This window comes from Gavia stellata, chromosome 16 (assembly GCF_030936135.1).
Source record: "Gavia stellata isolate bGavSte3 chromosome 16, bGavSte3.hap2, whole genome shotgun sequence".
NCBI lineage: Eukaryota > Metazoa > Chordata > Aves > Gaviiformes > Gaviidae > Gavia > Gavia stellata.
Window position 1 is genome coordinate 16640724 of NC_082609.1, and position 15452 is coordinate 16656175.

General features: G+C 39.2%; 1 protein-coding gene across 6 annotated transcripts in view; it reads left to right on the forward strand.

The window, feature by feature from the left end:
* The window catches only part of TENM2 (teneurin transmembrane protein 2), a 534344-nt gene that overhangs the window by 295437 nt on the left and 223455 nt on the right, over positions 1-15452 (forward strand). For all 6 annotated transcript variants that reach the window (XM_059825282.1, XM_059825281.1, XM_059825283.1 and 3 more), the window contains one exon: positions 2669-2878. In XM_059825282.1, the coding sequence (XP_059681265.1) occupies positions 2669-2878 (210 nt within the window). The remainder of the gene's footprint in view (positions 1-2668; positions 2879-15452) is intronic.

Below are 15452 nucleotides of genomic sequence, written 5' to 3' on the forward strand. Positions count from 1 at the left end.
TAGTTGGAGTTTAACGTTTATTAGATGCCAAAAATCAACTTGACAGAAAGATCAAGAATGCCTCAACCACAAGAAAAGTTTTAATCAGGTTTGGCATTTTATTAGGAAATTTAACCACAGGACAGATTGGCAGTAGGTTCTATGGCTCACAGACATCTATGTTTTTCAATGAACATGTGCTTATGGACAAATCTTCCTCAAGAGCCAACTCCCCACCAAAATAATGCAACGTTTTAACAACTTGATACCTTCTGCTTCTTCTAAGCTACAAACAGAGCTGTAGTAATTAGACATTTTACCTTGTCTTCAGGGATTTGGGCTGTATTATTTCATGAAGGTAACAATGTGATTAGCTTTCCTGGCAAAAGAATTCTTGGTTTTTTGGTATCTCTCAATGTATTCTGCAAAAGCATACCTAAATTTCTCTCAAATACCATAGGTAGTTTCCACAGAAGGCGAAATCTTTTTCCCTTCATCTCTATCACTTCACATGTCCAACATGTTAAGAATACAGTAGTATTTTCATATGGTACAGTAGATGCAGATTTGGAATTTGTAAGTTTCTTCTTTCAACTTCATAATGCTGAGGCAGAGCGAGAATACGTTAAAGTTAAATGCACACAATGGGCACAGTGTCACATTCCTGTCTGAGGAGTGTCAAACCTCAGCCTCTCCACTTGTTTCCAACACCTTGCGAAGAAATAATTAGAAACTGCTTTGCTCAATCACTTCCCTTGAATGTTTAGGATATTCACTGTAGTATTTCATAAGACTAGCATAATGATGAATAATAACAGTAATTATTCCTGTCATCAATATTAGAATTATTTCCTCGTCAATGCAAGTCCACAATGAAAATACTCAACGCATACTGAATTTTCTCTAGCGTAAAAGACAGTAGATGGGGGTTACTCTGGAGTGGCTTAAATGCATTTCTGTTACATGATAACTTTGTCATTTAGTCTTATCGTCAGTTTATCCAGTGCTAAAAATCTAATAAAAAATAAGCATAATAGTCACTTGCCTATCTCCAGGTGTTTATTTTATTTTAAACTTTTTGAAGGTAAGGAAGTAGTTCCCGTTATTTGCTGATAGCATGTCGTGAAAGTTTTTTTCAGTTTCTGTGGGTACCTTTGGCTGATTGCTGCTCCCCAAATATAATTTACATGTGATGGCTGGATTTTATTCATTTTCTTGATTTTTTTTTTTCTTTTTTTTTTTTCTTTTTTTCCCTCCTTTGGAATTGAATGTGTGACTCTAGAAGATTACCTAGTGGTATAAACCTTAGTGTAATTCATATAAAGTGAGGGGTTCTTGATTCCACAAAGGAAGATGTAACTAATGTAACTCTGTAATGCAACTCTGCTACTCTTTTCTTTACAAATAATGGGTGCACCATTTTATGTAGTTTTGCTGTGTTTTAACATTTGTAGCCGGCATGCAGCACATCTCTCTTTGCCTCACAGGCTTTGGCAGTATTGCAGAGGTCATATTTTCCTATGTATAAATTTTTCACGAACAATTTCTCCAGTGCACTAGATAAACTTGCAGAGATCAGAATGTGTGTTTCTCTTCCTCTCATCCCTGCAATTGGTCATATTCTAATACGTAATGCAAAAAAAAAACCCCCAAACCTGTCTTCACCTGTGTGCATTTGATGGAATAGATTGATATAAAGTTATGAAAGTTCACAAAAGCAAAGAATAAATAAGTATGAACGGGGGTTTTTTTGTTGTTGACTTGATACCACTAGTTCAGTTGACCAAAAATATGTTGTTGCAGTGGGCTGAGGTGTATCGTACACATTAAGGATTGGGTTTCGGGCTTGAAATTAATCTGCCTGGTGAGGTAGGCAGGAAATTCTGTCCCTGCAGCATCAGTGCAGAAAGAAATGAGAGGGAAAGGACAGGAGAGCTTAGCGTTTCCAACCCATATTCCAGCTTAGCCCGTCTCTGCAAATGGGATAATTCCCTTTCAGTCCTGCTGTCCCCTTGTCCCCTATGCTTCCTGCCACGTCCATCGGTGGGTTTCGGAAAGATCTGCAACAATACAGGAAGACCCTTAGCTTGGAGGTAGCCTTCATATGGTTCTTGTTACATGCCTCTAATAGATTCCTGTACTGGAATCTATTAGATATTTTTAAAAAAAAAAAAAAGAAAAAAAGAAAGAAACAAAAAACCGAACCAGAACTGCACCATTATTTTAAGAGATGATTACAGACTTGTGTTGTAACTCCAGGAATCAAGTTATTATAGTCCCCTTTCTCATCGGTCTTATTTAGCCAAAAGACCTATTTCTGTGAAAATTCTTCTGGTAAAATGTGTAGCTGATGCACTTGCATTTTGCAGCCCCTGAGAACGCAGCTCGGGGCCGTTCAGCGTTTGGCTGCTGTGTGTGTTGGTCCCACGCCGAACGGCCGCTTCCGATCCAGTGGTGCGCAGTTGCAGCGACGCTGCAGAGAGATTTTTGGGATGAGTTCACAACGTAGCCGCTCGCAATGCCTTGAGTGTGATACAACGGGACAAGTTCGTACCAGTGGAGAGATTTTGTGGCTCTGTGGAGCAGTAATCATACTTAACGACGGACGGTTACAGTGCAATTACTTGGTTGTTTGGGTTTTTTCATTACATTCATTGCTGATCTTTGCTCCCTGTGTCCTCTTTCCCAGGTCGTCCCATTCCACCTACATCCTCGTCTAGCCTTCTCCCATCTGCTCAGCTGCCCAGTTCTCATAATCCTCCACCAGTTAGCTGCCAGATGCCATTGCTAGACAGCAATACGTCCCATCAAATCATGGACACCAATCCTGATGAGGAGTTCTCTCCTAACTCATATCTGCTAAGAGCGTGTTCAGGGCCACAGCAGGCTTCCAGCAGTGGTAAGAAAATTGCAAACATATGGAGTTTGTTTGTGACATGTTTGTGCCGGTTTTACGCATTTTTTTGCAAATGTGTTCTTACATCACCATAAAATTGAGGGCATGCATGGAAATGAGGCGAACAAAAATCCTACTGCTTTATTTCACAGAAACCTTTTTGGAAACACCATACATCATATATGTTTTTCCTTCATTTTACTATAGAGAGCTTTTTTGGTTTAGGAGTCTTATAAGTAGTGTAAAAAAATTACTGAATTCTTGTCATCAGAGGGATTTATTTTTTAAAGTAGGTTTCCTGCTCCTTGATGCATATTGTAAAGAGAGGTGTACGCACGACGGTTCTTTGTTCTGCATACGCTAGTCCGGTATCTCCTGTAGGTGATGGGGTTCTGTATCTAAAAATGTGTGTTGCTTCTGCCATTCTACATCTGTTCTTGTTTCAGAATCTGTCTGATTCTATGCTCCCAATGTCACATTTAACTAACATACTGCTTCTTTTCAGCAAATTAATTCTTGTCTTTCAGGCCACTGTTTTAAAACATTTGCAGCTCTGCTATCAGTCATATAATCTGTAGTGGTTAGGGTTTTCTTTCTTTTTTTTTTTTTTAATTTATTAACAGATGCTGACTTTTCATTTTGACAGCCAAAAATTGAGGAATGAGGATGCAATCTGTTTTTAGAAATACAGGCAAAACAAAAGAAGGCTATTATAGCTCCTGATTTTTTGGTTTTTTTTTTTTTTTTTTTTTTTACACAGTTATCTGTTGTGCAGTTCTTGTCTATTTAACTAAACACTATAAGTTTATATCCTATATGCAGTTTCCGATCTGCTTAAGGTCACTCTTTCCTGTGACAGTACAGATCCGAACAGTATCGGAGACAGTATGTGGTGTGGAACTTTTGGCCTTTGTGGGTGCGTACGGTACACTTGAACGATGCCCTTTAAGCAGTGGCTGGTGGTGTGTGGTGGGAGGATGAGACAATGAGCAGAAGTTGAAACATAAGATTCAGAGTGGGTATAAGGTAAAAGTTTTTCCCTAAGCATTGGGTTGGAACAGGTTGCCCAGAGAGCCTGTGCAGTCTCTGCCCTTGGAGGTTTCCAAGAATAGGTTGGTTAAAATCCTGAGCCCAGCTGGTCTGACCTCAGAGCTGCCCTTGCTTGGCAGGAGGCTGGACTAGGGACCTCCTGGGGTTCCTTCCGTCCTGAATTAGCCTTTAACTCTATGATCAGTTCAGATATGTTAAAATATAATTACAGAAAGAAATAATAATGCAGAGATTGAGCATGCTTCCTTGCTACTTGAGGTTTGAGGGTGGAAAATATGATACCAGTTTTGAGGGGTTCTTTTAAGAGGTTCCAGGGGGATCTGGGGAGCTGCAGACCTCAAAATCTGTAATGGGCAACTCAGTAGGAGCCATAGAAATGGAAAAAACCAGAGGATATGATCTGTCTTTGATGAGTCAGTATAGCTTCTGTAAAGGGTAGTACTACCATCAAACATTTAAGGGTTCCTTGAAGGGGTCAGCCATTTCTAAATAAGGGTGATCTAGTTGCTGAAGGGTCTTTGTATTTTCAAAAGGGTCTCAGCAAAATCTGTCGCTAAGTGCTTTTAAGGAAACTAAACTAACATAGGGTAAGAGGGAAGGTCCCTGCATGGTAAGTAGTTATATGAAAGGTGGTAAGCAGAAGTTGGAGCTCCTCAATGAATTTTCGTGGGACGTGAAGATATACTTGGAGAAGATGGTGAGCAGTGGGGTAAGAAAGGTAGCTGACGGCTGGGTGCTAAGGACAAGATTGTACTGTGAAGAATCACAAAAGGACCCTGTGAGACCAAGTAACAGGGCAGCAAAATGGCAGAGGAAACTTGGGGTAGAGAAAAGTAAAGTGATATTCATGGAAAAAGCAGCTCTGGTTCACTGGTTAGCGATGGACCGTTACCAGTCAGGAGTGAGTTGTTGAGGGCGTGCATGCTTCATCTCGGAGCTCAGGACCGGGTGAATGTTGACAGCTGAAGAAAGGAGTGAAGAACAAAAGGGAGAACATTGTCGAAAGGATGTGGTGGATCAAACAGTTTACAAGGGTTTAAAAGGGAATGGGAGAAGTAAGTGGGAGAGAGATGCAATGAGGGTTGCTAAGTAGAAGAAAATCAAGGTCAGGGAATGTGAACCAAAAAAGAGATTTGGAGGATACTTGAATACTTGGTACTTGGTATTTATAGCCACCGTTGGAGGCTGGGCGAGCCAGCGTGGCTTTTCTTATGAAGCTGAACGAAGGAAGTTGCAGTAAAACAACATCTGAAAATTTGATGGAAGAGCTCTGTACGTTTCATTCTAAATAATAGTCATTGTTCCTTTATATCCTTAAAAGCTTTGTGTTTCACACTTGTTACTGTGCACTGACCCAAGGAACCTTTTTGGCATGCTCAGATATGCTCTGATTTGTTTATGAATGGCTGATTTGTTCATTCTGCGTTTTACCTTTTTTTTCCCCCCCAAAAAAATATTCCATTTTCTTCTTTAATAAACAGTCATATAATATATAATGACTTTTAATTTTCAGTATAAGAAATAGCATTTTTTTTTAACCACAGACAGATGCATGATTGTTTGAGCACCACTGAGAGTATTCTATAGCATGAGCTCTTCTGGACTTAATACATACTCTGGATACTAATAAGCATTTCTAGCGATCTCATCTTTCTTCTGTAGTTCTCACAATGTTTCCTTTAGAGAGTCTATAAGAACATACACAGAGAGTGATGTATACCTTACACTGGAAAAGCTCACCTTTTTTTGTGGCTCATCCTTATTCTTGAAAGATTTTCAGAGTAGCTTTTACAGTTTACATGATATGGAAAGGTAGACCATGCTTGGGGATTTTTTTTATTATTATTTTAAAATATGTTTTTAAATCTAGTTTAGTTCCTGTGGAAACTTGGCAACATAGATCCAGACACTTGGGAGAGAGTAAATAAATTTAAATATTTTGTTTGTATTCGGGGTTGGGTTAAAAAAGAAGATTTGAAGATATTTAGATTTAAGGCTTAGATTTCAGATAATCTCTGACCAGTAATAAATATTTGCTAGCACTTTCCAGGTTCTTCTTTAAACATTTTTATCGCCGTCTTCAAAGTACGTGCTGAAGATGAAATGTTTGCAGAAGTCTCACGCTGATTACCTTATATAATAAGTGTCCTCTTGTTTGTCTGATTGTACACTTATGCTTGCTTCAACCTCTACAATTACAGAATAGCTCCTCAACAAGTTTAGATGAGTCTTCTTGGATATGAGGTGATAGTCATCCATATGTGCTGCCCTGTGCCCTTCACAATAGCCATTCTTGATATCTCTGGAAAACTAATTTGCCTAAAAAAATTACCTAATCAAATCTTCCATCAAATGAGCAATCTATTGTTGATATTATGAAGGCCTTTAATCTACAATAAATCTTTGTTAGAACTCATCAGAGCTTCCCGTTTGAGAGAAATGTGATTATAGCACTCTTAAAATGACATTACATCATCGGGGTGATTGGTTTATCATTTGGAGAAGCGACATCAATCATAACTAGCATAACCACACGGTAAATGAATTCAACCTTTCTGCTGCAGAACAATGACACAGTAATTGCTCAAATCAGACTTAAAATGAAATCAGAAAATGCACTTTCTTTAAATATGATGTTAACCTAATGGAATATATTATTAAAAAATCATGTTTGAGAAATTCTATGTAATTAAAAAGATGTGAAAATGTATTCCTTTTTTCTCTGTTAGAACCTGATTTCAGTTGCAGAATAATTTCCTATGCAACAGATATTATGCTGTTTTTAATTGAACTCCCAATCACTTACATTCCTCTGCTTGTATTTCTTAATATAATATGCAGCACAATTATATGTGATGAAGGACAAGAGGTTTTTGAAATCTGGTGCACCTGCTGATAGTATTTTGAAAAACACAAATATTATAGAAGGAAATGAAACCTTTTATCCATGAAAAGTTAGTGGATTATTTTTTTTTTTCCCTTTTAGAAGAAGGGCGGTTCCTGTCACACCATTTTCTAGAATGGTTTCTTACAGCTAACAGTAGAAATAGGTTTATTTCTTCTTCCTGTACATATTGTATGTATTTCTTTCTGGTAATATAAGGCAACTCATCTTGTTGGAATGCCATTTTAATGGCTTCAATCATAATACAATCTAACAGGCTCTTTTTCAATCTTACGTAGAAAAAAAAATAGGGTTTTGTTAACAGCACCTTTGCCTTTACTTTTTTATATAGGATTTATTCCTACTAAACCAAATTTTGGAATCCGAACAGAAAAACTGGTTGGTTGGTTGGTTGGTTTTCAACCTGAGTAGAACACCTAGGATACACCTACTTGCACAATAGTTTTTGATGTAATGGATCCATATTGGATACATTCATCATCTTCAACCAGTCTAACAATGAGAAGTAGATGCAGAATGATTTTCGGAGTATTTTGATTTTTAGGAAAATTCTAGACTGTGCATTAGATACTGTCACGATTCCCAAGAAATTACTGAAGTTTATCTGGAAGGGGGATCATGCCCCGGTTTTCAGTGTTAACATGTCTCTCTGGCTCAGAGACAATAATACGAAGCAGTTGGCCTCAATGCAATGATATTTGCCCATAGAATAGTTTGGACGCTGCTCAGAAGACAGGGTTTGCTTGATTTTTTCACAAGCAGTTACTGGCAGCGAGGAGAGAGGAGTGGAGAGATAGGTTGGCTTGAGTGAAATAATTGTTGTTGTTTAATATTGTCTGCGAGTTAGAGTTGAAGTAAAGAATAAGACTCTTTATGACCCTAGATTGTGTTACTTTATTATGTAAAATATCTATGTTCATTATATTCAGTATAAATATCTAGAAGGAACTCCAGCGTTCAATGGATACGACCTGCCTATGAGATTTCATAATTACTAATGTATAATTACCACCACCTCCTTGCAGTTTAATCCAGTATGTAAAAATCTTTTTTTTTCTGAAGGAAGCCAGAACTTTCATTAATGCGCTGTAGCTGGAGGTCTTTTTTGGGATCCTCTGCTGGGAGTGCTTGGAAGTGTATGTTTTATAACCCTCTGCAATCTGGCATCAAATAAACAAAATTTCCAGTTTTTAGTGTATAATGCAAACCCATACAGGAAACAATAATCTTTAAGAAATAAATGAATCCTATAGAAAAATAATTAGATCTCCTTTAGATGATTAAGTATCACCCCTACTGAATGGAGAAAGCAGTTTCTGTATCTGCCAACTTACATGACAGAAAATAAAGTAACAACAACAGAAATGTGGATCCATAGCTCTTCCCGCCCCCCCCCCCCCCCCCCCCCCCCCCCCCCCCCCCCCGTAAAGGATTGACTTGACTTACTTAAGAGACTAAATAAAAGAGTTTGGATATCTCAGTAGGTAGCACCTTCATCTTATTGCCAGAAAGACGTGGCTTTAAACTGTAGATAAGAAACCTAGGCATGCCCAGCTATCCCAGCATGATATCCAGTTGCTGGATTGCTGGAGGAACTATTCCCCAATTAACCAGGCTCAACGCTGAGCGTTAAACATTCTGTCGGAATCTCGTGGAGTTCAAACAAAGGGAAATGCGAAGTCCTGCACCTGGGAGGAGTAAACCCCTGCACCAGTACATGCTGGGGCTGCCCAGCTGGAAGCACCTGGGATCTTGGGGGACAAGAGATTGACCGTGAGCCAGCAATGTGCGCTGGGGCAAAGGCGGCCAGCAGCACCCTTGCATTCGGCAAGCACTGCCAAGGGGGGGCGAGGGAGGTCATGCTTCTCCTCTGCTCGGCGCTGGTGAGACACGTTTGGAGTGCTGGGCCCAGTGCTTGGCTCCCCAGTACAAGAGAAGTGGACTTACTGGAGCATGTCCAGTGAAGGGCCACTAAAGTAATCAAGGGACTGGAGCATCTAATAGACCTGGAGAGGCTGAGAGAGCTGGGACTGTTCAGCCTGGAGAAGAAAAGGCTCAGAGGAATCTTATCCCGATGGGGAAGAGTAGCAACAAGGGAGATGGGCTCTTCTCAGTGTTGTCTGCTGACACAACAAGAGGCAATGGGCGTGAACTGAAATACAGAAAATTCAGTTTAAACATAAGAAGAAACTTTTTTTACCATGAAAGGAGATGAAGTATTAGAACAGTTTGCCCAGGGAGGCTGTAAAGTCTGCATCCTTGGAAATGGTCAAAAACATTCGCCTTAACAATTTTGGCAGTTAATACCTTTTAGAGGTGTGGAAGACCTACAGGTTCTTTATGTGGCACAAGGCTTCCCAGACTTAGTGAGTAGGTTTGTGGTAGCTCCCTGTGCAGCCCCAACAGAAGGTACGGATCACTCCATTCCACACTCCATGCTCTCAGAGGTTTTGTAGTTTCCCAGTGTTGACTATTAAAATGGTGAGATTTAATTCTGCTCAGATTCAAAGCAACTTTCTCATGGTCACTCAAAGTCCATGGGCATTCTTTCTTGAGCCACATGGTATGGCATCATCAAACATGTTTTGCTCATATACTGTCATTGCAGGTGGTAGAGGTCTTGCCCGCACACTTGCACAGAAAATAAGTATAGCATGTTCGATCAATATTTAATTTTAATTTTGCAAAAGGTTTTGGTTTGTTTTTTGCATTTGGAATACCATAAGCAATTTTTTTTCTGATGACATTTTAGAACAATGCAAAAAAAGAGTTGCAGATTATAATTTTAACTTCTATTTCCAAATTAAGAGGAAATTATATATGTTTGTTTCTGGGTCTGTTGTTGTTGTTCTTGTTATTATCATCATTAAGAATTTCAGTGCTATAGGCTTTTTTCTGCCTTGGAACCCATGGCTGTTATGTGCTGCCCCAGAAGTAGAAGAAAGCAACACTAACTTCAAGAATTCTATCTGTAATGCTTAATGTAGCTGAAGAGCATAAACCACCCCGTATTTCTCAAAGGCTTCTCTTCAGCAGGTGACGATGTCCCATAAAGATTCCTCTGTTACAGTAGGTAAGATGGAATAGAAACTAAAACCTGTTGGTTTCTAGTGTTTATGCTCTGGCTTCTAGTGTTGAGGTTTTAAGCAGTAGTCTCTTTCTATGCATATTGTTTTAAACAGTGTACATATTTAGCAGCGAGGTCTTTAAGTAGATTGTTTTTTTCCAATTTGTTTTTAATACTTAAGTTCTCTAAATCCTTAATGGCCAGTCACATTCCAATTCCGTTGCATCTCTTGAGCACTAGGTCTAATTTTAGCGCTTTGGATTGGAATTAGAAATGGAGGGAACAGCAGGAAGCATGTTTTCCCATTGAAACTGAAGGGTGTACTTTTTCTTAAGTATTTGTTCCATGTTGCTGCAGCTATTACTGATATTATTGCTGCTGCTAATCTGTGCAGCATATGTTGACAATGCCAGCAGATGTCTGAATTTCAGCCAGAAGACGTGATTCTAGATATTAAGATATTGCAGAAACATTGTAGCTATTAATTTATGAATTCATAATTGTAACAGACAAACAAATAGCAAACAGAAGGTTTTATGGTAATAAAAATGATAACGCATTACAAAAAGCTATAGTGTTGAGAACAGATTCTAATTCTGTCATTTCTGTATTTTTCTTAAGTTCACCATGGTTTTGAGAGCTGCAGAGATTTTTCTTAGCTGCTTTTACCTCATTTTAGTTTAAGGCTGGTAAATGTGTTAAACGGGCAGCCTCCGGAGCAATAAAAGCAGCCCAGCACAGGAGCTGCGGTACTAACTTCCCAAGCTGTTATTCTGCTGTTTTCTGATATCTACCGTAATGGCTGGGAAACAGCTCAGACACTACGGCCAGTCAGGCCTTGCTTTTTCTCATTACCGAGCCTGATTTTGTCTCCTAGCAGCTGGTTTGAGCTCACCGATGAATGTCATGGGTTTGAAACTTAAAGACTAGATAGTGTTCCTCCATGCTGTGGTGCCAAGAAAAATGAATGCCTAAACTTGGCACCTGGCTTGAAAACTGAAAGGCATTGGGGATATTACAATTACAAGCAGAGTAACTCTTTACCATCTTTTTTTTTTTCTTTCATATGCTGAGTCCAGTCGCTGTTCGTGTGTTTTATCCTTTGTGTGTAGAAAAGCCTAAAATTGTTCTTGCTAATGTTCTTGCTAATGCTCTCTACTGTAAGTTGTGCTGTATGGGAAAGAATTTCTCAGGCTTTCTAATAATTTTGTCTTTTGATACAGAGTTTTGCATCTTCTGAACCACACCTCCTTTTTCATTGGCAATGACGTAGTCCTAACAACTTCCGTAGTGGATTCTGCAGCTGTTTGTACGGAAAGGCAATATTTAGGAAACATTTCGTGTTTTTAACTGTCACCAACACAATTTGGTAGCCGATTCAAAGCGAAGAGTCAAGCACATGTACGCCATGTGCACTTCACAGGTTATAAAATCGAGAACCTAAAATTTAGGATATAATTTTTTTCAGAATTCTTTGCAGTATTTGTACACAGAAGTCCTGTGGGGTGTGTGTTTGGTTGGTTTTGTAATAACAAAAAGTTCAATCGCTTCATTCTTTCTCTCTAGAAATCCAAATAAGTGCTGTTACAAACACTTAAAGGCAAGGAGATACTTTTTATCTAAGTTGGTATCTTGTATTATGGATTTCCTGATTTGATAAGACAAAGTCATATACTTCTTTATTTAAATGATAAATTGTCAATTTATCTAGTGCTTAATTGTTGTTCCTGGTTATAGAATTACTCCAATAGATTTACAGTTATATAATACCTATTTCTAATATGCTTATAAATACTAGCATCTTATCAGGCAAATCTGTAAATATATGTCATCTATTGATCGTGTTAACATCTTTAGAAACTGAGTTTATCTTCATATAATGCATGATTAAATCAATAGAAATTAGGACTTCTTTCCTTTAGAAGATGTTCAATCTTATTCTAAAAACTACAAGAGATGGAGAACTCACCGCATAGCTGGAGAAAACTGCTCAGTGGTTATAAATAAATCTCACTGTTGTTTTTTTTTCGCCTCCCATTCATGCCTGACTCTTTGCCTGACAGTTCTCCATGCATGTCTTTTATATCCCTTCAGCATAAACAGAAAGAAATCGGAGCTCTGTCATTTTACTCTGAATATTTTTCCCTTTCTGTTTACCTGCGACAGCTCTGTTGCACTCTGGGAGCACGTACACTAAAAGGTTTGGCACGTACAGCTTTATTGGCAAAACCCTCCACTGAAAATACAGCTCACCCAAGCAAAATATGCTCTCCTGTTACTTCCTAATCCAATTTCTCAAATGGATTAAGCCGTGTTGTAAAGAGGACTCCTTTGCGGGCATCGGTGCATCTTCTGCTGGCTTTTGCTGATGCGTGCGTTTGTAGACCAGGATTTTGTCTTTCTTACCGTTTCAGCTTCAGCAGCAGCCTTGTGCAGCCGCCGTTGCAGTGGAAATGTAGTGGAAGTCTGGGGTTCCCCCGTTAAACAGCTGCTTTCTTTTGGTGCAGAATTACAAATGTTTCCCGTAGAGGGAGCGTGCGGGAGGTGCGCACCGTGGGGTTTACGTTGGGAGGCCGAGTAAATGGTCAGAGGCTTTGATGTTGTGGGATGCCTTCAGAGCTGAGTGTGGTGTTTCAGGTCGGTTTTGTCTGTGGTGATGCTCTTCGCCTGCATCACGCCTGTCCTGGTACCACCTGTGGATAGCTGGCTCCATCCACTCCAAAGGTTCAGGAACCGAAGGAGTTTGAGTGCAAGTCTTGAACTGACCAGTTCCCGTGTTGTTTGCAATTCCCGTGTTGTTTGTAATAATTACTTACTAAAACTACAGATGAGGGGTTATTTTTCTCATGTAAGCTAATCAACCAAACGATATTGCCTTCTGTATTACATTGCAAGTATATGTAATTTAGTTTTCTGCCGGATTCTTACACAGAAACTTTGACTGTTTGTAAAAGTTAATTACTGGCCTGAGTAAATGCTTACTTTTTCAGATATCTTGACATGAAGGCATAGAGGGAATCCTCTTCCGTTTTGTCAGCTCCCCAAATGTTTCCATAGCTCAATCTGTGGCATTTACATGTGAACGAAATTGCATCTCTCGCTCTGTTCCGTTTGTTTGGATTCTGTGTTTTCTTCCAGTCTGTAGCAATGCTGCGCTTGCTCCCAGTTCCCTAGGTTGCTTTTATTGCAGTGACCTTTTCCATCTACGTAGGGTGCTATTTGTCATTCAGCTCTCCTTCAGTCCCTGCCTCACTCCGCCAAGGTATTGCCTTACGTGTCGCTCCTCTACAATAGTTCCTTTCTATTTAATGCATTTGTGTCGGATATCATAGGGCTGTAACAGCGTGATTTTCAGTAATTGAGCTTTTTGCTCCTTTGAGTCAGGTCAGGTCTAATGATTTGTGAAATAAATAAATGCATACATACAAGCAGAAACATAACAGCATCTTTATGATTATAGTGATAGCTGGTACTTATCTTGCATATCTGGGATCTGAAAAAACCTGGTAAATCAAAATGAAAGAGAATTAGCAACTTAGTGTGGAAGCTGTATTGTTTTGAGAAGGCTCCTTGTCCTTGATGCTCTGTTCGTTTAGGAGCAATAACTAGAACAGTGTGGAAAATGAGAATGACCTTTTATAAATGATAAAAAGCAAAGTGGGGGTATAGAAGCCATATATACCAAAACCCTAAAAGCCAGGGAGTCTTCCTCTGCTGCTAGGTCTTTCAAAGTCTGCCAAAGAGGGACTGGCTTGCTGTCAACTACCATGCCCCAAAACTTCCATTCGTAACAACAGCAGCAAAGTTCAATATTGTCTCAGTACTCCATAAGAAAAAGATTTATGACCTTGTTATTTTGAAACATCCTCCTCCGCCTTGAATGTCCAAACCTGGGGGGCAGTTGTTAGTGTAGCATAAAACGGGAAATCCCAACTACTAATTCACTGTATAGGCCATGGTAATTATTTGGGGGTTTACAAATCGCTTTTTCTACTGACATCAGTGGGAATTTTGCACACCAAACACCAGGCGAACTCCTCAGTTAATACACACTGTAATGAAGTGTGAAATGTTCTGCCTAACAAAACGCAGTGTTTGAGCATGTTCGTTAGTATTTGTTCCCACAAACAGGTGGATAATTGTTTCACTTGACACAAATCTGTCAATTATAGGGACTAGCAAACATGAAAAGATGTAAAATCTTCGTAAGTTTGAGAGCTCCAGGTTTCCGAAAACATAATTTGCAAAGTCAAGAGAAGGGAGTTTGGGGAGTTTAAAGCTCAAGCGGTAAATGATGGCTTTGAATTATTCTATCAAGGGGGGAGAATGAGGATTGGGACTGGGATGGTTTGGGGGGGCATATAAATCCTTAGTGACACTGCAATACAAGTTCCATCAACTCTTGGCACCTTCATTTCCAGCTGGGCTGAAAACTTGCTACAAAAGCAAAAGGGAGTAACACGGAGGCAAAACAAAACAAAAGGCAATTGGTAAGGCTTACGTGGCATGGAAGAAGTAGCTTGGACTACTTCAATTTGCAAATTTGGTTAGGAAGAGCAATGTGAATTACTTAATTAAAGCAAAACGTGGGCTGGGTTTTTTTTCAATTTTAAGTTTCAACCTTTTTGTTTAACTTTCTTTTGGGGGGGGGGGGAAACAGACACAAATTCTCAAAATGAAAGGTGAAAATATTTACTTAAAAGTCTTCGAAATGAAATGGTTCAACATTTCAAAAATTAAATAACTATTGTTTTAATTAGATATTTCTGCATTTTCCAAACCTCTTCTCCCTTCCTGCCCTATCTTTTTCAGCTAAAAACGTAGCAAAATTTGATGAGATATTAATGAATGGTTTGTTTCCTTGTGGTGTGAAGCAGGCACTAGGCTGAAACCAGGTAAAGAATAGCTACTTACTCTAAAATCCATGCAGTCAGTAGACATGGCAAGGCCAGTCAATTATGCTTGTGAGTGCTCTATGCAGCTGGAGGAGAGGACGCAGAGAAAACCAGACCGCCTTGAAGAAAAGGGGGAATTTCCAAGACTCTGAGTTTCCCATCTGAGACTGACTTGAAAGCATGATGAGATTATGGAGACGGATGTGTATGAACAGACTGAGAATTGGTGGTTCTGGTAATGCAGAAAGGCTGTGAGGGACTGGACTTACAAAACTAATCTGAGGAGAGGACTCCAGAGCCTGGCTAGAAACCAAACTTTTAAAAGTGTACTGTCAGCAGCTAAAGCCCAGTCCATCTACACAGGTAACTCAGCTGCTTCCTCCAAATCATTTACAGAAAAAAGTTATATAATACCAATCACTAGAAATCGTCATCCAGAAGTACATAGATGGCCACAAAACTTATTTCTTCACTTGTACTTGAACCACACACCAGTTCCTCTAAATATCTTTCTTTTTCTTTCTTTTCTTTTTTATTGTCGACAGCTGGAAAGATGCCACATTCTCCATTCTTCAGTTCCCTTGGGATCATGCCAGAAACAAGAATGCATTAGAGTGTTGTGTTTCATTTTCTTTTTCTGGAACAATTTCCATTAATATC